This window comes from Polistes fuscatus, unplaced genomic scaffold, assembly GCF_010416935.1.
Source record: "Polistes fuscatus isolate 324 unplaced genomic scaffold, CU_Pfus_HIC Scaffold2, whole genome shotgun sequence".
Classification (NCBI taxonomy): domain Eukaryota; kingdom Metazoa; phylum Arthropoda; class Insecta; order Hymenoptera; family Vespidae; genus Polistes; species Polistes fuscatus.
The window spans coordinates 6,639,712-6,664,977 of NW_025113096.1; the positions used below are offsets into that span (position 1 = coordinate 6,639,712).

The 25,266-nt window shown below is 30.8% G+C and overlaps 2 protein-coding genes across 2 annotated transcripts; both read right to left on the minus strand.

Annotated features, from left to right (window-relative positions):
• Nucleotides 1–1,485: 1,485 nt before the first annotated feature.
• On the minus strand, nt 1,486–4,514 carry LOC122516814 (stress-induced-phosphoprotein 1). The gene is made up of 3 exons (XM_043634974.1): nt 4,321–4,514; nt 2,493–4,024; nt 1,486–2,414 (listed from the first exon to the last, which is right to left on the minus strand). The coding sequence occupies exons 1-3, from the start codon at nt 4,387–4,389 to the stop codon at nt 2,342–2,344; spliced, it is 1,674 nt and encodes a 557-aa protein (XP_043490909.1). The 5' UTR covers nt 4,390–4,514; the 3' UTR covers nt 1,486–2,341.
• Nucleotides 4,515–6,967: 2,453 nt separating this feature from the next.
• LOC122516828 (NF-kappa-B inhibitor cactus) lies at nt 6,968–23,818 on the minus strand. Its single transcript, XM_043635006.1, has 3 exons — nt 22,400–23,818; nt 14,179–14,531; nt 6,968–9,704 (listed from the first exon to the last, which is right to left on the minus strand). The coding sequence occupies exons 1-3, from the start codon at nt 22,906–22,908 to the stop codon at nt 9,307–9,309; spliced, it is 1,260 nt and encodes a 419-aa protein (XP_043490941.1). The 5' UTR covers nt 22,909–23,818; the 3' UTR covers nt 6,968–9,306.
• Nucleotides 23,819–25,266: the final 1,448 nt, after the last annotated feature.

The following is a 25,266-nucleotide window of genomic DNA, read 5'->3' on the forward strand; positions in this document are numbered from 1 at the left end:
TAATTTCGCATCTTCGAATCTCATGAGCCTTGACAGATCCACGAACAGCCATGAACGAAGCGCAAAAAAGTTGGCATACGACCACCAGAACTAAGAAAAATGAAGATATACATTTAATTACTAGCTATTTGCTAATTCGAAATCCATATGTTTTAAAATTTTTTATTAATTATTTAATTAGTTATTGATAATTAAATATTTGAAAATTTTTTTCTCAGTAAAGCAACGTAGTTGGTCACAGCAGAAAAAAATGAATAAGTGCGCTAAAGTGCTAACAAAATGTTTATTTAAAATACATAACTTTTAACTTTATTAATTAATTATTTAATTAGTTAATAATTAAAAATCAGAAAACGTCATGAAGAGGTTGTATGTTACGCGCATGCGCAACCACAAATTCAAGGTGCATGCGCACTTTGAAAAAAATAAAAGTAAAGTTGGTAAACCTGCAGGGGATATATTTAAAGTTTTGATTAATACTTAAAGATATTTTAGATTACGAATTATATCATTCTACTCTTCCGCAATATAACTGGTAAACATGGTCAGAAATTGCTCGCTGCAATAAATTCCTCAACTTGTTCTGACATTTGATAGAACACACAAACTTTATGCTAAATATACAGAAATGTCTCTTATAGGCCATTGTTACTTCAAAGTAACAAAACTGTATCATAAAAAAAAGTAACAAAATGATATTTGAATTAAATTTCTTTCAATTTATTTAGCGACAATTATCGCTTAGAACAAAATTTATACCAATCAGTTATCAATGATATACGTGTTTATTTAACCTTATAACATTTTTGAGACTATTATAAAAAGCAATCTATTATTAGTTAAGGTATGACAGCTTTTCTTAGTTATTTTTTAAGACAGAATTAAAAACTATATTTTTGAAGTCATATAAGTATGTTTATTAAAAAAAAAGGAACACTTCTTTTAACTTATATGATGGGTATGTTCTGATATAAAAACGAAATAGAACACGGGCATTATATCCCATTTGTATATATGGAGTTCGTGTTCCTTGTATAGTCTCCGTGGTTGTTCCTTTGGAAATCAACTTTAAATATATCCTCTGCAGGTTTACCAACTTTACTTTTATTTTTTTCAAAGTGCGCAAGCACCTTGAATTTGTGGTTGCGCATGCGCGTAACATACAACCTCTTCATGACGTTTTCTGATTTTTAATTATTAACTAATTAAATAATTAATTAATAAAGTTAAAAGTTATGTATTTTAAATAAACATTTTGTTAGCACTTTAGCGCACTTATTCATTTTTTTCTGCTGTGACCAACTACGTTGCTTTACTGAGAAAAAAATTTTCAAATATTTAATTATCAATAACTAATTAAATAATTAATAAAAAATTTTAAAACATATGGATTTCGAATTAGCAAATAGCTAGTAATTAAATGTATATCTTCATTTTTCTTAGTTCTGGTGGTCGTATGCCAACTTTTTTGTGCTCATGAACGAATAGAGTTTATAATAGATATTTATTTAAGCGATAATGGATAGTCTAAGTCGAGCGAGTTTTAATTGTAATTAATAATGGATCGATTATATATTAAATCAAATTAACACTTTATCTTAAATGTACAATAAAATTAATCATATAAATATAATGAGTAATTGTTCTCTAATATATTTGACGACGAAATAAATGTTTATTTAATGACAAAGACTTTTAGAGAATTAAATTATGTTAATGTCGAAGATCATCGTTCTCAGTAAATATACATGAACAACACTCTCTGCTTATCTCAAGAATGAATATTTCTTTATCTCGTGCAATGTAATTTAACTTTGAACTTATTTGTATAATTAGTTTTTATTTAAACTAATTAAAAATTTGCTCTTGAATAAATGCTTTTTACGACTAGCAATGAAAAGAGCAACTTTATTATTATAAAATGGTGGCAAACATTTTCAACACCTGCGATATTGAAATTCTTTTCTGGATTAAGTATTTCACTGTTTACATAAGTAGATATATGATAAAACATACTATGGATAGTTAATGTAACAAGTTTTCTAATGGAAATAATGAACAGCGATGTTACCCAGTTCTTCTTCTTTTTTTTCTTTCACTGCATAGAAACATTTTTAATGACAAAAATTAGTATTTGAAATAGTTATTTTGAATAAAGATATAAAATGAAACTTTTGTCAGATCAAGCATTCAGTGCAATGTGTGGTTATGAACCAGCAAATATATAGATGGAAACAGAATAAAAAGCATAGTGTTTTTAATGTCGAAGGAACTGAATTTTATAATTTTGATGCCAAGTGTGTAGGCACCAATGCGCACATATAAATGTCCTCATATTTGTTTAATGAATGGCTATAAGACCGGATTCCAGAAGCTTTTGTAATTTGGCAGCTATGTCTGGATTTTTTAAGTGACTGAAAAAAAAAAGAATATTAACATAGATATGATTTTTTTTTTCCTTACTGACAAAATTGATTTTTTGATACACTTACTCTTGTAAGGCTCGGGGATCGCTCTGCATTTGTTCTAAAATTAATCTCATGGCTGGGTCTCGCAAGATACCTTGAACTTCAGGATCGGCCATTGCTCTTTTTCTAACTTCTTCAGGATTAGAACTAACAGACACAGCACAGGAACGGTAGCCTTCCAATGCCTCGCTATTTGATGGATCCAATTCCAATGCTTTTTGATATGCCGTTAATGCTTTTCCTTGCTGTTGCATTCCTTGTAATATTTTTCCTTTTCTAATCCAGCCTTTAATAAACTTGGGATCTATTTCAACACACTTTTCACAGTCTTTCAATCCAAGATCAAAGGCTGCTAATTTAGTGTAACAAGCTGCTCTATTACTATAATATTTGGGATCATCTGGGTTTCTTTTAATAGCTTCTGAATAATGTTTTATTGCTGCTGGATAATCACCATCTTTGTACTTTTGGTTACCCAATTCTTTCTCTTCTTCGGCTTTAACAGGATCAATATAAGCTTTCCTTTCTTCTTCTTTTATAATTTTATCTATGTCTGACAGTAATGTTTTAATTTCTGGCGTTCTATGTTCAGACATAGACTTTTCATAATATACTTTGGCTTGCTTCCAGTTAGACATTTTCTTATATGCATGACCAATTCTGGTAAATGCTTTAGCTATTAGTTTAAAATCTGCTCGATTTTCTCTCCCCAAATCAATGGCCTTTTCGCATTGGCAAATACATTTGTCATATTCTTTTTGTTCAAAATAAACAGCAGCTATATTAAGCAAATAAACTATTTCTGTGGGATCAAGTTCGACCGCTTTGTTATAATGTTGAAGAGCTTCCTCAAAGTTCTTTTTCTTGTAGGCCTCATTTCCTAGTTTTTTTTCATTTAAAGCTTCCTTTTTTTCTGCTGGTAAATCATCCTCTTCTTTTTTTTCTACTTTAGGCTCTGGTTTTGGTTTGGGAGGTTCCGGGGGTAATTCTTGATCTATATCCATCGATTCATCTACTCCTAAAAGTACTCCAAGAGTTGTTAATATTCGTGGATCTTGAAGATTTAAACTCAAACTTTGAGGATTATTGCGTAGCTCTTGCAATAATTTTAAATATTCTGGATCATTGACATAAGCTTTTGTTCTAGAATCGTTAGCCAATTTTTTAAGAAGATCCGGATGATTAAACGGATTGAATCTAGTTGCATTTTTTTGGGCTTTGACATCTGCCAAACTGGCTTTCATTTGCGCATTATCCGGATCTAACATCAAACCTTTTTCGTAAGCCGCAATAGATTCATCTAGCTTTCCAAGATATGCAAGAGCGCTGCCCTTGCGAGAATATCCTTTGCCCCAATCAGGTTTCAAATTAACTGTTTTTTCAGCATCCTCCAAAGCTTTTTCATACAATTTAGCTTTTGCATATGCTGCTGAACGATTACTGTATAAAACATGGTTACTATTATCCAAAGTTATAGCTTCTGTATAATGTTGAACAGCTTCGTCAAATCTACCCTCTTGCAAGGCAGCATTACCTTTTTCTTTTAATATAGACACCTAAACAAAATAAAACATCATTTAAATAAAAACGCTCGTAATAAGTCATGACGTTAATCAAATATAGAGATTGAATATTTTCATTTATCAATCGCAAAATTAACATTTATACCAAATCTATTTGAATTAACCACGAGAAAATCCTAAATGAAAGATTACAAGTTTTAATAATCACACATCTAACGTCATTGTGTCGATTTATGAAAGATGACCAACGAACGTTCTAATTTACAAATATTGACGCAACTCAAAGCGAATATTGCAGAGAAACTAATAAATTGATTAAAAAGATTTACCTTATCCATAATAGTCGTTGGATATGAATTAAAATAGTCGTTTGATAATATATTTGGATTATAACTCATTCACTCAAACTCTCTTTCACATGAACAAAAATCAGTCGATGACTCGTTTTAATGCGTACCGGTGCAGGTTTCAGAAAGCTCTAGAAATGGACAACTAGCGCCGCGCAGTGTTCATCGAGAAAACACTCTACGCATAACATAAAGTATACCTTTCTTTACATTCGACAGTATTTTCTAGCACATTCTCAAGCATCGCTTATTTCAATGTTTCTCAACCAAAAATGTGAGTGGTTCACAAGAAACGTAATTCAATTGAGCTAAAATTAAAACTGTATATCAGGCAATCATACAAAAAAGCCTTAAGAGTGTTTATTGTTGCCATTTTCGATTGTATACTTAAGTATGTTAATCGATATTTTTGGCAATGATATTCATAAAATAAAAAAAAATAAATGTTTTATTTAATAAATTCAGCTTTGCGTTTAAGAATCAGAAATACAATCTCTAATATAAGACTTGATAAATTAGTAAATACTGATGTGAAAAGAATCGGCAATACTCAGCATTAGTTTATGGTTTTATAATTATAATTAGTTTTAGCTCAGTTATTCAATTATTCTTTATTTTATTTTAGATTTTCTTTATTATTAGTTTAATATTTTGTCAGTTTATTTACTTTTATACAATTTTGTCGATTATTCTGTTTTTTTAATCATTCTTTGAAAAAAATATATATTTTAAATTTGTTAAACGTTATAATAATTATATTTTACTATAAAAACATTCGTCCTTTTTTTATTATATTTTTCTATCGTTACTTTATTTGGTCCATAATAAAAATAATAAAAAAAATTGATTGGTCCGCGGCACCTAGTCGGTTGAGAAACACTGGTTTATTTTTAAAAACAGCATATTGTCATTCTCGCCATGTTTGATTTGAAAAAAATTATTGTACGAACCATTTATTTGTTCATTTTAATAAACAATTACCTTTCCTTATTATGAAATTCTTTTAGCATTGATATCTTTTTTATCACTTGCATCGATCCGATGAATTTAGTTCGATAATTTGATATAATATCGTTGATCGTCGATACAAATATATTTATTTATTCTAATTGTGAGACTGATAAATGTTTATTTCGACTTTATATTTGTCCCTCATACAGATTACGCCATAAGCATATGTATGTGTATCGTGCTCTATTTTCAACTTATAATGCATACACGTACATATTCTTTACGTAATGATAATTATCTTCTAATCTATATCATACCGATTTTGTTGTCTTCTTCTTTTTCTTCTTCTACTTTTAATATGCGTCGCAATACTCGTCGATATATTAGTATAAAAAGATATCGTGGTTTTTTGTTTTGTCTTACTGCGATAGAAAATGTAACATAAATATTTATCAATTTTAACGTCAAAAATAATTTTAAATTCAACTTTTTTAGCACAATTTTTAAACAATTTAAATATTTTTTAACGACCTTTTAAGATCCATATCTTCGTAAATACAAGTACTTGAAAATGTTCACTTCAAGTATTATGTAAAAACATGAATTTTTATCGGCTATCTATTTGTGGATAAGATATTGAAACAATCATAAATTACTTAAACAAGGCCGCACGATTTGTTCATGCTATCGTTCTCTTTGTTAGTTGGTATTTCCGACAATAAACTGAAGCAACTGGGGTTTTCCAGACAACTCTCGACCTGTTGCGTAGTTTTATTCGTTCCTTAGAGTCTGTTGACCCTGATCGAAGATTACTACATATATATATATATATAATTTATTAACATTTAAATGAGAGCTTGATATACAAGTTTCAATCTCGAGAATAACTTTGAAGGAATGTCGGCTCGTATAAAAAACGAAATAAAGCAAAGCAAAGAAAAAAGATCGAAAATTGAAGACAATTAGAACATTATATAAACTATTTATTGCATTAGAATTTCCGTTTGAAAATTGATCGTATTTATAAATTGTAATTGTAATAACATTAACGTTTATTTTTTTGCGATAAAGTAGGAAGCGACGTTACCAATCTGATAATATTATATCAGAACTGCACGTGTCTCGTCGTATATGTATTTGGAACGGTTTTAAATTTGCGAAAATAACACGAATCGCGATAAATAAGAAATAATTTCAAGTCCACTCGATGAATATACTAAGATGTTTGAATATGACCGAGTCATAACGTAGAAATAGCTATGCAAGTACTCAAGCATAAGTATATATGTACTTCTCTTTTGCGTGCTATCGACGAATCATCGTCACCATTTTCTGTGAACGGAAGGAAAGACTATAATTAAAGTTCGTACTTTCTACATTCAAGAGAAATAGCAGATGATTCGTGCAAACTTCCTCCTCCTTCTCTAATCCAAATATAATTCTAAAGGTTCAAGCGGCAGAATCTGTAGACCAAACTCCCCCAAAAAGGAATAAGTTGAACAAATTCTTGGAATATCTAGACCATTACGCATCGAGCTTTTACTCAAAATAGATTTAAAAGATTTAGAGTCTACCACACATTTTGTTTTTTATAAATTGTCTTGTAAAATTGATACCAACTTTTACTGCTTGAAAAAAGTAACAAACAGTAAATGACAAAAACAAAAAAACCTTAATATATAAGACGCCCTCTTTACATCGTAGGGCCTTTTATTACTAAAAAATAATTATGGACGTTTAACAATAAGTCTGTTTTATGTTATCATATATCTGCAACGTTCATCAATTTCTCTCTCTCTCTCTCTCTCTCTCTTTTGTATATCTTTCGCATCGTTCTTTCATACAATTATTATTAATATTATTTCATTAAATAATTAATTAATCTATTAAACGTTTCTAAAAAGGAAGTGAAAGTAGAGTTATATATTTACAAAGACAGAAGACCGATAGTGTATTAAATGGTGTAGTAATGTAAATATGAAAATATAATTCATCTCCTAAGGCATTATTAGAGCCACGTTAGGAGTCGAAGAAATTTGATAAATATCACACCTAAATGTTATTAATCTTTTACGGGATCTACTAAAACACATTAAACATATTTATGTACACTAATCTACCTAATGATGATAGATATTATTGATTAATCTTATTTCATTTGAATGTACATCGACGCCAATCCTATATATTTAGATACACAAAGAAATTCACGCAAAAAACATAACGAAAATAAAGATTTCGAGAAACAATCGAGATTATCTTACGATTTTTTTTACTTTCACGATAGTATGTTTGTATATATTATATGTACATTACGTAAGATTTACAAAGAATGTTCTCAATAATTCGAGGATTCATAAGCGTAAATATATTCTGTGTTGTGTGTATATGTGTGATCGCACACTTTAACCCATATTATAACGTTATTAATAGTTTTTGCCATAATTGTTGTAATTATTCTATGTCACAAAAGCACTTATCGTTTGATGAACGTATGTTTTTCAATATACGAAAAAAATCAAATAAAAAAAAAAAATGGAAGTGCATCGACATTTTCAAAATTCAAAAAAACTAAAAAAATAAAAGCACGTGGAACCTACAACATGCGGCTGAAATGAAACTTCTTAAGTTTCCCCTGCCATTTCCCGTAAGTCTTGCCAGGTCAATATTTCTCTGTTTCTCCCCTATCACTCAAATAACGCGCTTCCCTCAAAGCTTTCACTTTTCGTGTCGCTTGAAAATTTTCGGTACCCTCCCAAAAGAAGTTCTACTTAAAAAATCGAACAACCCTAAATAACGATAATTTACTATTTATTCCGTGTTATCCTTTACACTTGGTACTGAATATAACTTTTAAAACAAATAAATGATAAAACAATTCGGCATAGAATTATTCAAACCAAAAATGAAACTATTTTTTAACAAAAACTCTTACTCTTGTAAAATACGTGTTACAAATAAAACTATAAATATATATAAATTAATTACTTTAGATATAGAGATATTATCAATTTTTTAAATAAAAGGTATTAATCTTGAAAATGAACAACACGTATTTTTTAAGACAAATGAAAGGTCACTTCTGTTCTAATAATCGGGTTTAATTTTAAATAACAATTTAAGCTTGTTTTTCATTAAACGATGAGGTCTCCTGCCCCATTTAAAATGTGAATACAAAAATTCAATAACTATTTGGGCAAAATAATTTGTTATCGTGTGTAAAATAGTCTATTTTTTCTCGTAGATTTGTTTTTCAGACGTTGCGAGATTTTCTTTCTTCGTTCGTTTGCTTGCTTGATTGCTTCATTCGTTGTCGTATATTTTATTCGTTTTCTTTTCGTTATAATATATCGTTCATTTTTCTTTTTGAATAAATCTTTTCGTATTTATCGTTATACGTATAACATCTTAGAGGTTGTTGATGCTTTTTTAAACATTCGATGAAGTTATCTTAATTGTTCCATTAATAATAACAAAACGCGAGGAATATATTGATTACTACTACGTAAAATCAATTAGTACGTATCCCTCCATAAAAGAAAAAGAAACAAAAGATCTCGAATTTGTTCACGTATAAAAACGCAGCAGATCGTTCATTTAAATTTATTTGTACTATAAAAAAAAAGTAAAAAACTCATCGCATTTAATGAACTATCGATTCATCGTCGAATGTTCAATTATTTTTTTTTTTATGGAACCCCAGTATAATAAAAACATATAGTTACGTATACTTTTCGATAGGAATTATAATATTTCATGCCACACGGATCAAATACATCCCCAATGTGTGAACTTTTCGTTCATGCTATTTGAAATTTTTACTACTCATTTGTACTCATCTTAACTCATGAGGCTTGAACGTTAAAAGTCATTGAAAATTTAATTCGGCAACGGAACGCGTTAAAACATGCAGATCTAAAAATTTTCATTGAACGTAATTTCCCATTCTAATTTTACATTTTCTAATCGTTTCTTCCGCCTTCTCCATGTTAACGTCGTTTCTTATTTTTTTGTTTTTTATACTCCTACGCCTACAATATTTTGTTGTCGGTGCCTTGTAATCAACGGTAGATAATCGTCGGATTTGTCATCTTCGTCATCGCTTTCCTCGGAATCGGATTCAGGAAGAGGTTGTGGCGTTGCCCCAAGTCTGACTAGTTCTCTCGCAAGTTGTCCATCCAAGCAAAGTGCAATTTGATAAGCTGTAATGCCTGCGTATGTCGGGGCATTCAAACAAGGCCTGCATTCGTGCAGTAGGAAGGCTATTACCGATCGACGACGTCCTTCAACAGCAAGATGAAGGGCAGTTTTGCCTGAGAGCGCCTCGCGTGCCTCAAGATCAGCTCCGAGTCTTAGCAGCAAACGGACAAGCTCAACTTGACCACCGGAAGCGGCTATATGCAGACACATCTCTCCTGAAAAAATAAATAAAGGCGTCGTTAGAAAATCGTTATTTTTCTTACTACATATTATTCTTCAATCTAATCTTATTTATAACGCTTCAACTAGGAATATATAATTCAAATGCAGTATTTAATATTATTCTAGGAACCAAGATATATAAACTAATTGTAAAATTAAAAAAGGCTCCAACAAAGGAACTTTTGTTGCTGGGTCTTTACAATTTTCATAAACAGTTACACCACTATTTCCATTCAGTATTGCATCAAACATTTAATAATAGTAAAAATGATATAAGATGTTAAAAATATTAATTTAAAAAAAAAAAAGAAAAGAATAATCAAGCCGCAAATCGCTATTTTTTCCTTCTTAGGTATAGGTTTTAATTTGAGACCTCTCATATGTTTTTTCCAAGTGGTATTAACGAGATACGCAAAAAGATAAAAGCCACGTCACCCGTTGGCTGATCGAGCAATAATTAGAGAAATAACGAAACATCGAATATCATTTGTATTTAATTTGTGGATACATCATTTTAGACTTCATTTGGCTATACGTAAAAAGGTGGATGGGGATTTGGGGAATGAATTGAGAAAAAGGGAAGAAGAATTTAATTCGGATTTGGAACGATCGCAATCGGCACCACATGCCTTTAGAAGATATAGATAGAACTAGGAAGATGCCGGTGAATCATTGTCGACGGAGGTTTGGCCGGAGTCCCGGGGTCCAAACTAGGCTTGTACCGATCAAAGTGACCACTAAAATTAGATCTTCCCGAGTTAGTGCGCCGGCGGCGACGACCGGCGCGGTACATTGGCGGAATTAAATCAGAAAACACATGAGACTATATATACATATGTGCGTATGATAAAACAACAATCGAGGATAAAGATATCTCATGGAAACTACGTTGAGTTACGTGTGTATATTTGCGAGATATATTTACACTTACGTACAAAGATTTATCTTCGTAAACAAAATCAACAAAAACAAAACAACAGAAACAAAAGAAGGAAAAAGTGATAATAAATTGTTCGCTTGAAAATATGAATGCACTCGCATAATTGATGTTTACAGATTTTACGTCATTAAAAACTGTTTACTAAATCAAACATCTGATCACTTTCTTTCTCTTTGCCTTATGGGGACATTTAGAAAAATGTTGAGTGAAATAATAAGACCAGTGATTCGGTACTTCTATTCTTAAAATTAGAATGATACACTTTGATGATCCACCATCGTCTACACCATTGTGGGGTTTTCCAAAGCCGCCAACCGATGCGAGAATAGCGTGGCACGTAAATAGTCTAACAAGTATTTTTAAATATCAGAAAACATCTGCTTCTTTGCCTTCTGTCTCATAGTCCCCCCTCTCTCTTTTCATGATGTAACGCACGCGCTCCCTCCACGATATATCAAGATACCATAGAAACATTCTTTCTTTTTTTTCTGTTTTTACAAACATTCTAATTTAGTGATATTCAATTAATGTAAAATAAAGTGTCCAGGATACAAAAAAATTTATAGGAGAACTTTTATCGAGTTACTTATTACAAGGATAATTAGATCAAATTTACATGGAAAACTAAAGTATAAGGGAAGCCCTCCAAACCCGAAAGAGGCGGAGTAAAAAATAATTAAAAAAAAAACTAAAGTAAGCAAGATAAAAACTGGAAAGAGAATATTCTTATTGCAGTTCTATCACACACACACACACACGCGCGCGCACGCGCGCGCGCACACACAGAGAGAGAGAGAGGTAATATAAGTTTAATTTTAATTAAAAATAAATTATTATTTAACACTTGATCGATCCCTTATAATAAAAGTGGATGCTTATTTTTTATTCAGTTTTGTAATAATCCCAAATCCGATAGATAGTATAAAATATTCCTTTAAAATAACATATGTTACGTAGGTATATAACTCCGCCTGCATGATCGCTGGGCGGATCGAGATCAGCGATCATGTTGCCGGTCCTAAGCCCGGGAAAAGGAGGAAGGTTGTTGGATCAGGTTAGCCCCCTACCCAACGTAAAAAAAAAAATTGCGGCTCATAGAAACGACACTCTGCCTCGGAATAAGTAAAAAAAAAAGAATGGAACGAACATATTAGCAGAATGGACAACAGAAGAATCGTCAGAATTGCACGGGATGGGTCACCGATTGGCCGCAGAAGTACGGGGCGCCCACAAAAAAGATGGTGCGACAATTTAACAGTGCAATAGGCAGAAAAACGTCGTTACGAAACAGGCAACTTGTCTAAACTAAAGAATGAAAAAAAAAAAAAAAAAAAAAAAAAAACGTAGGTATATATTGTAAAGTAAATATGTGCCCTCAAGAAAATAAAGTCGATGAGCGTTAAAAACCGAAAAGCTGATTAATCGGCTAGCGATCAATAAAGTGTAAAATAAAAGAAAGACAAGATAAATTGCGTTTAATTTTTCATCGACATTCTATTACTATTTAGAATTGCCGATTAAAGGTTGTACAATCGCAAGATATTACGCTATGTGGTAATTCCAAGAAATTTACAAAATATTCTCTCAATATTTCCCGTTGAGATATACTCTACTCTAACGGCTGTTTTATGATTGGATTATCCTTCTTGCATTATCTGTCGACTTCAAAAAATAAAAAAGACTAAGAGAGAGGTGAAATACAAAAACCACAAAGAAGGGCACCCGTAAAAAAGAGATAAGAGAAAGCAAGCGTATTGTGTTGCGCTTGGCTAGGTGACTTGATTAGAGGGGAAAAACGTACTCAACAATGGGAAAGCCTAATGACTAAACTTTGGAATGTGATAACTTTGAGAAACCTCGTATTTCTTGGAGAACACTTTTTTCTTGTTAATTTTTCCTTTTTATTATTATAATTATTATTATGTTTGTTTTCTCAATGCCGATCCTCATTTATTTGCGGTTAATAGTAAAATCCCAATATGAAATTAAGAAATACGATTGTTCTTATAAAATATGTTAGAGTTAATTGTTATTCGTAACCCTGCAATCGAATCACCGCAAATGTGGTCCGGATGCATTCTAACGTGCAAAAAATAAATAAATAAATAAATAAATAAATATATATATATATACAATGATGCAAAAAGGGAGGATAAATAGATAATTAGACAAAAAAATGACAAACAAGAAGAGGTAAATGCAATCGTAATCTTTTATCGCATTTAACTCGTCAGCATTTTTTTCGTAATTTGGTTTTAACATTTATTCGCGTCGATATACCGTCGTCACGGTCTTTAGGGATTTCCCAGAGCGATTGGAACACGCTGTACTCGTCGTTATGACACATATAATGAAGACAAAACAACTTTCGAGACGATTTGTGATCGGTATCAATGAATACTCGTGACAATAATGATCGAAATATTATCTAATAAATCAAATCTGATCTTATATGTGATATTGAGCCGAGTAAGAAAATTTTAATTATTCACGCGCGTACGTCATAATTAGAGGTGAGTGCTATTGCACCGTTGATTATGACAGTGAATGGTAGGTCAAAAAATTGATTTTATAATTCATTTTATAATGTAAGTAATTTTAATATCAAATAGATCATAGAATCTATTTTTCTTTTTAATTTTTTAACTCACTTTACTATCATAATTACCGAAACATATATCGTCGTCCAGGAATTTTATTGTAAATTTCAAATATGCGATTAGAAGGATTGGTCTTTTTTCTTCGTTTTCAAACAATAGTTTAATTTATATTAGTAACAATTTTTCATGGAGAAACCAATATAAAAACTAATAAAATTTCCTCATTGAATTTTTGTGGTATGGTCTTACAAATGTACTCGCGCGCGCGAAAGAGAGAGAAAGAGAGAGAAAAAGAGAGACGCCAGATGGTACATATGTTCGTCGATGAAATCATGGGAAATCCACGAATGTGCTCGTATAATCGACAAAGGCAACAAATAATTCTCAAGACCATTTAAAGCGTCTAAAGATTATAATTTTTTTAATGTTCTATTCTTCCAATGCAATTTTGATATCCTTGGCAAGATTTTCCTTTTGTAGCGTAATTAAAATAAATTAAAATGAATTAAAATAAAATAAAATAAAATAAAACAAAATAAAAGAAAAGAAAAGAAAAGAAAATAAAAGAAGTAAACAGTATAGCGTTAGAAGTAAAGTATACAGTGTAGCGTTACAAGAAATAAACAATAGTGCGTTATTTTTTGAATAATTTGGATTACAAAATAAAGAAACGTATGTATATTGTGTAAGATACGATGCTATCAAATTTGATCAATTGTAACAATTTTCACTGTAACTTAAAACCAAGGTCTCTTATTATCCATAAAAAAAAAAAAAATATAATATCAGACTTGTCTTTGGACATCATAATTTCTTTCTACTAGATTTTACATTAAAATTAATCAAAGTCCCCTGTTACCCAGTCATCTAAAAATTAATTCAACAAACTTATTTTAAGAATTACAAAATATTAAATCCATCACTTACCGTCATAATTTCTCTGTTCTAAATTTTGTGGCAGTGCTGGAATCTTGTTGCCAGGTAGAAAATAATTTCTTTCCACAGGAGACAAGGGATCGGTCAGAGCCTTGGCGCAACTCAAATCGCCAGTTGCGCATGTAAGATGAAGTGCCGTGTTACCCTGTAAATTCCTCAAGGAAGGATCCGCACCTGCCAGGATAAGACGTCTAACGATTCTTGGTTGGCGAGTTAAAACGGCCAAATGTAATGGAGATTGACCGTCATCGTTAAGAATATCCAACAAACACGGATGGGGTGCCATTCTTATGAGACTAAAGGCAGCCTCCAAAAAGCCTTGCACAATGGCGATATGTAGTTGCCTAAAACAAATAAACAAACAAAATTAATTTTCAATGTTATATCTAATGCAAATAAATTGGACAAATAAATTAGAAAAATAAATTAATCTAATTTTTTCATTGTTATTTGATAAAATGTTTGATAAAATTTCGGTCATTATAAGGTATTATACATTGTAGCAAACTAATTAAATAAACTTAAATATAGATTTCGACATCGATCAAAGTTCAAACGTTCAATAATAGTATTCCTAAATCCTATCATCAATTTAATTTCGCTGCGAACAACACCTGTAAGCACTCATGTCAGCCATAGTCGCTATCTCTGAACGAACAGCGGCTTTAGGCGTTTAGCTATAGTTACTGTTCCCCAATAATGTACATTCATGGTTTTTTTTTATACATACGTTTCTTATTCAGAATTTTTTGTTAACAAAGAACGACTCATGCATCTCCAACAGTTATGCCGGCTTCTCAGAGAGCAATTCGTTTTTTAGCGCTCCTCAGCGAAAGGGTTAATTATCATAAGATCAAAAAACTGAAAGATACGTGTAAAATAATATTATATCATTCGTTTGAATATCAATCATATAAATTAAAGAGAAAAATTTCAGAAATTAGTTTTTTACTTGAAGAAGTCTAATTATTAAAAAGAAATAATCGCATTAAAATATTAGCAATTCTCAATGTTTAATAACATAAAAATTTAAGTAAACATTATCAAACACAATAAGTGATAGTATTAGCAATATTGAATATCATAAAATTCATTTATCATTAATTTTCAGTGACTTCAAATTCATGAAAAAATAAATTCGTTAACGATGATCGTTCAATGACCTCTTTTTTCAAATACTTCAATCATAAATCTACATTTTCTGATAATATCGCCCATTATAAGAAGAGGTATAATTATTATTCAACATATGAATTATGTGGCCATAAAAAAGAATCATCGGTGACACGATAAATACACAATTATCTTTCTTTTTCTCATTTTCTCTTTTGTAATTCATCAAAATTTGATTTGACGAAATTATTACAATATTTATTTCTTCATTTCTTCACACATATACAATTTCGTAACTGCATGCTTTGTACTTATATAATACGATGCTATTACAAATGGGGAAAACCGAAAACAAATATTTTACGTCATTATTTCCTTAATGATTCAAATTTAGTGTCTAGGATTTGTGGCATTTTTGTTGACACCTTATTAAATATTTAATATTAAGGAAAATGGGCCAGAGGAAGAGGCAGAGACAGTGGACAGGGGAAAGAGAAAAAGGATAAATCTAAAGAAAGATATTGTGCATAAAACCATGTTAATAACAACCATATTGTATTAGTAAATAAAGTATTAAATGATCTTAATATTCTTTAAATTTATAATACTTTTTTCATACTATTAGAAATACCAACTGAGTGGTTATTTATTGTTTTGTTTTTCATTGAAGTCCGGGATAATCCCAGCAAGCCAACTTTTAACGTTGCGATCCCACGTCTCTAAATATTTCCAACAAAGTATTTCTGTCATTTCACTTAAGAAAGTATTCTTGTCTAGAATTTGAAAAATATTCGATTTTTTTTAATTTTTTAAAAGTATAGATGTTTAAAAATATCTCCCTAAAAGAAAATTTACAAAGTTGTAGCCCTTTTAATACGGAAGGATCAGGTATCGCTTCGACTCGCATCGGACAGTGGTCTAATTTGATTTCAAAATTTATGGTAGTAACTACGAACATAGTGAAATTTTTATTTTTATTAGTTTTAAAAAAATAAAAAAACTGGTGTGTGTACTTATGTACGCACGTAAGAAGTTATACTTCTTTGCCGTACCAAAACGAATATAACCTCAATAACCTCAAAAATAATTTTAAAAAAAAAAAGAAAGGAAACATATTTTCAATCGATCGATATATTACATATATAAAAAAGAATACAAAACAAAACAAAAAACAAAAATATCAAAATATAGATATTAGTCCAGTCAACGGGAGCCGTTTTCCTCGATTTCAGGAAAGAAGGTGGAAACTTGATATAAGGGTAAATAGACGACGCTGAATCGAATGGTGCTAATTTTTTTGAGGTGAAAGGTGCCGTTTTTGAGAAAAAGGGTAAAAAAGGATAAAAATTGGTAAAAAATGGCTTTATCTTAGAATCTAGGCATTTAATCGAAAAAAGTTTCAAACAAAAGTTGTAGAGAATTAAAATATACATAAAAAATGTTCTATGAGTTATCTTCGTATTTTCAAAAATAAGCGAATAAAATTGGATTGAAGATGGGAAAATAATTGTAAGAGTGGGGAAGCAAGTCCCGCCTCTCAGTCGGCTTTTACACGCGAGCGGGCTAGTGTGCGTGCGAGCGTCCGTGTGCACTAAACACAAACGAAGGATCTTCGGCAATCTTCGGGACTCTGGGTCTTGAATGAAAGTGCGAGTGAGAGAACAAACCAATATTTCTCTCTTTTTATTTATCATGCGATAACGAATATTTTTGTTTTGGCCATCGATTGTTGAGCGTTCTGTATACGAGTGCGAGTGAGACAATAAACTGATATTTCTCTTTTTATATTTTTTCTTTCGGTAGCAAGAATTTTACGTCCTGGCCATCGAGCGTCGAGCGTTTTGTATACGAGTGCGAGTGAGAAAGAAAACCGATATTTCTCTCTTTCTATTTTTTCATTTGGTAGCCAGAATTTTACGTCTTGGACATCGAGCGTCGAGCGTTTTGTATATCTATATATATCGGCGTATAAGCGCGGCATTTTTAAATCGAATCTTGATGCTTATGGCACGCCGTTTCTTTATTTATTGTGAAAAATAATATATAATATTGTGAACCTTGAGTAAAAAAAAAAAATAATTCATTTTAACAGGAACTATTATTATTTAGTTGAGAGTAAAAATAATGAATTAATTTTGTGTCTCGCCATAAAATTAATTAGAATAATTAATTGATATAAATTCTTTGCCTCACAAAAATTTATTTGTATATCAAATTGAATACGTATTCTCTTTAAGACGAAATTTAAAATTTAAATATTTTTCCTATTAAATTATGTATTTTATAAAATTTTAAATTACTGACTTTTTGTCTCGTAAAAATTTATTAGTTTATCAAATTAAATACATATTTGAAAAAGAAGAATTTTATAACCACACATAAAATTAATTCAAGATATATATGAAAGGATATTTAACGTCGCTGAGTATTTAACGTTCGATTCTTTGTGGGGGAATTATTTTTTTTATAAGTTTTTCTATCCTTAGGTTATATAAATTGTTTTTACATTTCCTAATTTCTAATTATATATAGAAAAAAATTAAAATTATTACAAAAAAATTAAAAGCAATAAATTTTTTTACATCTTGCGCGAGATCTTGCATACCCAGCGCGAGAAGCGAAGACGTTACTACTTACGCTAACGCACCACTTGATAATAGCTCAATTTATTTCGTACAATTCTTAAAACTTCAAAGATGAATCAGAATGCATTACTATTTTCTTATAACATAATAAAAATGAATTAAAATTATGTATAGACAAAAAATAAATTCCACGTTTTTAGAATATCCTTTCATATATATCTTGAATTAATTTTATGTGTGGTTATAAAATTCTTCTTTTTCAAATATGTATTTAATTTGATAAACTAATAAATTTTTACGAGACAAAAAGTCAGTAATTTAAAATTTTATAAAATACATAATTTAATAGGAAAAATATTTAAATTTTAAATTTCGTCTTAAAGAGAATACGTATTCAATTTGATATACAAATAAATTTTTGTGAGGCAAAGAATTTATATCAATTAATTATTCTAATTAATTTTATGGCGAGACACAAAATTAATTCATTATTTTTACTCTCAACTAAATAATAATAGTTCCTGTTAAAATGAATTATTTTTTTTTTTTACTCAAGGTTCACAATATTATATATTATTTTTCACAATAAATAAAGAAACGGCGTGCCATAAGCATCAAGATTCGATTTAAAAATGCCGCGCTTATACGCCGATATATATAGATATACAAAACGCTCGACGCTCGATGTCCAAGACGTAAAATTCTGGCTACCAAATGAAAAAATAGAAAGAGAGAAATATCGGTTTTCTTTCTCACTCGCACTCGTATACAAAACGCTCGACGCTCGATGGCCAGGACGTAAAATTCTTGCTACCGAAAGAAAAAATATAAAAAGAGAAATATCAGTTTATTGTCTCACTCGCACTCGTATACAGAACGCTCAACAATCGATGGCCAAAACAAAAATATTCGTTATCGCATGATAAATAAAAAGAGAGAAATATTGGTTTGTTCTCTCACTCGCACTTTCATTCAAGACCCAGAGTCCCGAAGATTGCCGAAGATCCTTCGTTTGTGTTTAGTGCACACGGACGCTCGCACGCACACTAGCCCGCTCGCGTGTAAAAGCCGACTGAGAGGCGGGACTTGCTTCCCCACTCTTACAATTATTTTCCCATCTTCAATCCAATTTTATTCGCTTATTTTTGAAAATACGAAGATAACTCATAGAACATTTTTTATGTATATTTTAATTCTCTACAACTTTTGTTTGAAACTTTTTTCGATTAAATGCCTAGATTCTAAGATAAAGCCATTTTTTACCAATTTTTATCCTTTTTTACCCTTTTTCTCAAAAACGGCACCTTTCACCTCAAAAAAATTAGCACCATTCGATTCAGCGTCGTCTATTTACCCTTATATCAAGTTTTCACCTTCTTTCCTGAAATCGAGGAAAACGCCCCCCGTTGACTGGTTTATTTATGCGTCAACGGCCATGGCGCTGTGATAGCATTGGTTCTCGCTCGATCATTTAAGTCAAGCAGCACTGAAGTACGATTAGTACTTGGATGGGTGACCCGCTTGAGAAAAAAAAAGAGGAAGAAAGAAGACAACTTCATGCCGTAAATTTGAAATCGCTTTGCCGCGCATCGTTAAATACCGACAAACTTCGTGGTGTCGTTCGGAAAAAAATCAACTCCCATCACATTTTCCCAAACGCGCCAAAGAAGTATAACTTCAAAAACTAAAAAAGATTATAAAATTTTTTTTCATTGTAATTCCTGCCATAATAACAACTTTTCTAAACAAGAATTTTGTTTGTTTGTTTCATTGTCAGATGAACACAAACCCCAAAATCACGTCAATCTGTACATCATTATTTTTCCATGGCCATATTTAAATAGCTATAAGTCCTTCATTTTTCTGTTTTTATGAACGAAATTCTTTTCGTAGGTTTTTAAAATATCAATAAATAGATAGTAAGAAAAGGGATAGTAAAAATATTAATAATTTTTGAAGTTATACTTCTTTTGGCGCGTTGGGGAAAATGTAATGGGGAGTGATTTTGTTCCGAGCGTCTGGAAAAACGACACCATGAAGTTTGTCGATATTTACGACGCGCGGCAAAGCGATTTCAAGTATACAGCATGAAGTTGTCTTCTTTTCTTCTTCCCCTTTTTTTCTTAAGCGGGTCACCCATCCAAATACTAATCGTACTCAACGCTGCTTTACTTAAATGATCGAGCGAGAACTAATGCTGTAACCGCGCCATGGCTGTTGACGCGTAAAGTAATTCGATATATCTCTCTTATATTTAGTGTGGACTGATATTTATATTTTGATATTTTCTTTTTCTTTTTTTTATTCTTTCTTATATATATATATATAACAATAATAATTGTTTTTTTTTTAAAGTTATTTTTTGAAGTTATTTTTGAGGTTATTGAGGTTATATTCGTTTTGGTATGGCAAAGAAGTGTAACTTCTTACGTGCGTACATAAGTACACACACCAGTTTTTTTTTTTTTTCATTAAACCCTAAAAAAAGCTGAAATTATTGCTCCTAGACTAGAATATTCCCTTAAAATGTAAATTGAATATAATAAATCCGAAAACTGAATTTTCAAAAAATTTAATTTCTTAAACGGAAATTTCTCTTATTTGTAATTTGATAGAAATAAGTTTTTGGATTTCTTGATGGTTTTAATTCCATTTGATATGTGAGTAAATCTGCGAATATATTGCTATTATATATAAAAACCTAATATGTTTTATTAAAATGATTATATCAAATAATCATTATCGAATGAAATAAATGTTATCATAATGATCTGTGTAATTTTATATTCTAATAATCGCATAAGTTGTTTCCACATATTTAAGGATTTACAACCGGAAGTATCAAATCTCTTCAATCAATTCGCACATATTTAGCGTAACAAATGATGGTCTGTGATATTTAGTTCTTTGCAAACTTTCTTTCTGTTTCACATTAATATACATGCGAGGACTTTAATGAAATGATACAAAAAATTTAGGAGTATTTTCTAATTCATAATCAAAAACGATAAAATTTTTGCCTTTTTATTACTATGCCTTTTATTTACTATGTTTTGCGCATATTTTAGTTTCATGATTACGTAATTATTTAAACTTATAAAAAATTGTTGAAATTATGAATGTCGAAAGGTTGCCTACACCAATGTTTCATCAAAACTTTAAATGTATTTTTCTTAAAACATTATTACATAATTTTGTTTGTAATTAATTCCTACATCGTTCGAACTATCGAAAAAAAATTAGAAAATATTTTTTAGCTTTTGCTATTAATTTGAAGTTTAAAAAGTATGTTTCTATTATTTTTTGTTTCCTAAACCGGTAAAACTAAACATAAAACGATAAACTTTACGAAAACGAATTTCTTTTCTTGTATCTAGAAACGATGTTATCTTTAAAAACAGTAGTTATTTATATAAAACGTCTGCCTAGAATTTTTATCAGTTCAGAAGAGAGAGAAAGTAAAGAACGAGACAAAAAAGTGTTATGTATGTATGACCCTATGTATATATATATACACATTTCTTTTTCTTTTCTTTGGTGATTAAATTTCTCTTTTAGGAGTCTTTCGGAAAATAAACCAAAAATAAACAAAAGAAAACGATCAAAGTTTGAAACATATTTAAGTTAGTTGGAAATGATTAATCATTATAGGTGAATGTTTGTATAAAAAAATATTCAGAAGTAGATACTCGTAAGCGATAAAATAAATGGACGCTAGTTAATAAATTATTAGTCATCACGAGATTTATTGAAACATATTCATATGGAAAAAATCTTAACTAGAAAAAGTGCATGGTACTAATGTGAATGGAATGATTCATAAAGTATAGAAAAAAAAATAGAATGCCAAAAAAATCTATTATATCTGACGAAATAATATTCTAGCGATCTATGCACTGATAATTTATCAATCTAATTTTCTTTATTTATCGATCGTTGACCTCTCATATCAATATTAAATAAACGTCAAACTTATTTTAAAAAATATAATATAAAAAATATAATCCTTCAAAGTGTCCGCGCATAAGAAAATTTTCCTAAATCATTCAAAAATATAACATGAAAAATAAGATTTTATAAAGTTCCTGCGTAAGAAATTCTTTCTAAAATATACATAAGAATATAATAAAAATAAAAATAAATATAAATATATATTTGCTAATTATTTTTTTTTTTTTTTTTTTTTTTTTCTTTCCTAGAAAGATTTCATTTACAATTTCTTGAAAGGATAAATGAAGTCGTTACGATTTGTTTTTGTCATTATGTTATATATGAATTGGAAATTATTTTTATTTAAAATAAAACTGGCGCCGAAGCTGAAAATGAGATCTTAAGTTTAAAGACAAATTTTAAATGGCTTAGCTCCGAAGCCCTTCAGTGTAAAAAATTAAGATTTCCATCGACAATATGCTCGACAAATAAACTCGAATGTATTGGTAAAGCGATAAAAAGTAAAAATTAGATAAATAATCGATTGAATAATGAAAAAATAAATAAAAAAAAAATAAACTTACGTGTCTCCCTCATTGTCCTGCGTGTAATAAAGCTGCCAAGGCTCTTCGATTAATCTTTTCCGTCGATTTTCACAAATTCCAATATTATTGTCAATGATTGGGGATACATTGCCTCCTTGATGTTGCTGTTGTTGCTCAATAATATTTTGTTGATCTGGGCTTAGAGGTGCAAGTTCAGTGGTAGGCTCGACTTGTACTTTTCCACTTGCCAAAGGATTTAAAGTAACTTGTTTGAGGGTTAGTTGGCTCAAGCTTTCGCTTAGACCAAGATCTACGCCACTGTCGGCTCTCATTGGTTCCGATGTTACGACGCTAAAATCTCCTGCAACGTCCAACTCCGAGCGTTCGAGCTCGGAGCTGAGCTGCAAATTTCCACTAGAAAGAAATCCAGAATCAATGTGACCCGAATCTTCAATTTCCTGCTTCCAATTCTTCTCGGCGATATTATCTGCAACATTATCCCGATGTTTTGTCTGTTCAACTTTCCTATCTGATGATGAGTGCCACATTTTCTTTTTCTTTCTTTTTTCTATTCTCTCTATTTTTACTTTCACCTTGGGCTTTTCCTTTTTCTCGTTCTAATCAACCAATAACAGTAACAACAATAACAACAATAACAATAACAAACACACGCGACGTTTACGCAATGCGATATATATATGTTATATTATATAAATATGTGTATAGTATGTGCGCTTTAGGTTATGTACGCATTTATACTTCGTTACAATCGTGGGTGTTAGTATCACACACGATAAAAGAAGAAAAAAGAAAATTTCTGATTATTCAATTTCGCACTTGCAATGATAAAGAACAAATTTATCGAACTTGCCGCTTAATACGTTCCGTTATTATACGTATTAAGTTTAATTTCGTCGTAGTAGTTCGCGTTAGAACGCACCGAACCATGCGAATATACGTTTCTCGGACGATACGTTTCGTTCACCGTTTATCCTCAAATAGCTGCCACTGCTGCACTTCTCTCAGGCACCACCCGTTTCCTTTCGTTCCCACCCTTTCGTCGCATTCTTCGCTCGGCCTAATTCGGCCAAGTTCGGCTGCTCTCGTGCCTACTCGTCGGACACCGCGCGTCGTCGTGTCTTCGTCTGTTCAGATTAAACGTCACGTATTCGGACACTTTCAAAGCAAGTAACCAAAATATTTTCTGTTACTGACGATAAAGAGTTTGGCTTACTTTATTTTACTTCTCTCTAAATGTTTACGTCGAAAGTTATTAATCGAATGAGATTTTTTTCAAATAACGAAGAGAGATGATAAATTTTAAATATTAGCAACGACAAACTGCGCATATAATTGGACCCTTCGTGCACAATGTTCTTATGTCCACTGAACGTAGTCACGTTACGCACTGGAGAAATAATTGGCGATCGTAGCGCCATGGGCCGGAATTACTTAGACTTGCCGTAAAACAGGGTAGGGGTGGGAAAACCCATCTGAACCGGACAGGGCCGTCCTCAACAAACCGAATGTTTCGATAAGAAAAGAATTTGAATCTCATTGGCACGATTTCACCGTTAATTTAACAAGAGAATTGTTATATTATGGATCTTAGCTTCTCTTTTTTTCTTTTTTTAAATACTTTTATCCATTATCTCGTAATTCAAAGAATACATATTAACGGATCGACCGTATAGTATTATAAAAAAATCTTTACTTTGATTTAACAAATCCGTTATTTTTATTCTTAAAGTTATCTTTAGTCAATATAATCTAATGTCACGAGTATATATATAATAACAATATTTTATTCAAATGAACGTAGAATGGAAAAATTTTTAATCGATTATCGTTCTAACTTTATAAATCAATTTACGTTAGTCAAGCTGAAGATAAACCAAATGATGGACCACATCAATCACGATTCATATATATATATATAACTGATCATAATCTAATTAACTGATCGATATTATTTGTAGTTTGCTGTTACTATACTCGGATTTATCATATATTTAAAATAAAATGTTTTCTTTAGACAAAACTCGAAGATCAAGAATAAAACATAAGTTGTCATACTTTGGGTTATTTAATTATTTCTCATTATTACCGCTGATAATTTTACATAACCGCATATCTATGATCTTTTTTCTCTTTTGCAAAATTTACCTCTACGTTTTCCTACATTTCAATGAACAAGCATAAATTTTTTGGAAAAGAACAGATGGATTCCCGGATATGCGACTTCTCAAGGATAATCCCAGATAATCTGTTATATCGTTCTTTGATCAAACGAATCGTAGAGAGCCGATTTCTCTATTAAAAGAAACACTTTCTTGTCTCTTTAGAGTTTACAGTTGGTCTACTTTCTTTTTCGAACCATCGCTGCGGTATGAATGCACGAACTCATCGTAAATACCAAGTGGTATTTCCAATAGCGATTGTGTGCTTGAAACAAATCGGTTATGAATAGGCAATAATACCAAATAAGCTTTACTTGGAAAACATTTTGTTAAAATCAATCATAAAATAGAATCTTCTTCAAACTTGGGTTTTCCCTTTTTATCGTTGGCCCGATCTTCTTGTTCTCAACTTATGTCAACGTAAGATTTTTCTATTTGTTATCAAACTTTGCACAAAGATTGATCGATTTGATAATGGCGTCGAAGAGTTCTTGTTAGCTAAATAATATCATCCTACTTATCGATTATTAACTCAATATTAATCTCACGTCAAGAAAAATCTTAAATATCCTCGATTCGATCGATTTAGGATTCACGTACTTTTAAAGTACACGTATGTAAGAGAAAATTACTTCAAGAATGATTATCCTTCCAAGGAGACACTATGAGCCGATGCCGATTTTAATGAATCATTGAGATTTCAGCGCGGTCACCGTGAATGATGGA

Bases quoted from the DNA above. Each gene is read 5' to 3' on its own strand.
- LOC122516814 (XM_043634974.1), bottom strand. From the start codon at position 4,389: ATGAGTTATAATCCAAATATATTATCAAACGACTATTTTAATTCATAT. The intron at 4,025-4,320 runs GTAAATCTTTTT...TATTTTGTTTAG, and splicing joins CAACGACTATTATGGATAAG to GTGTCTATATTAAAAGAAAA. The intron at 2,415-2,492 runs GTAAGTGTATCA...TTTTTTTTTCAG, and splicing joins GATCCCCGAGCCTTACAAGA to TCACTTAAAAAATCCAGACA.
- LOC122516828 (XM_043635006.1), bottom strand. From the start codon at position 22,908: ATGTGGCACTCATCATCAGATAGGAAAGTTGAACAGACAAAACATCGG. The intron at 14,532-22,399 runs GTAAGTTTATTT...TATTTGTTTTAG, and splicing joins CAGGACAATGAGGGAGACAC to GCAACTACATATCGCCATTG. The intron at 9,705-14,178 runs GTAAGTGATGGA...TTATTTTTTCAG, and splicing joins AGAACAGAGAAATTATGACG to GAGAGATGTGTCTGCATATA.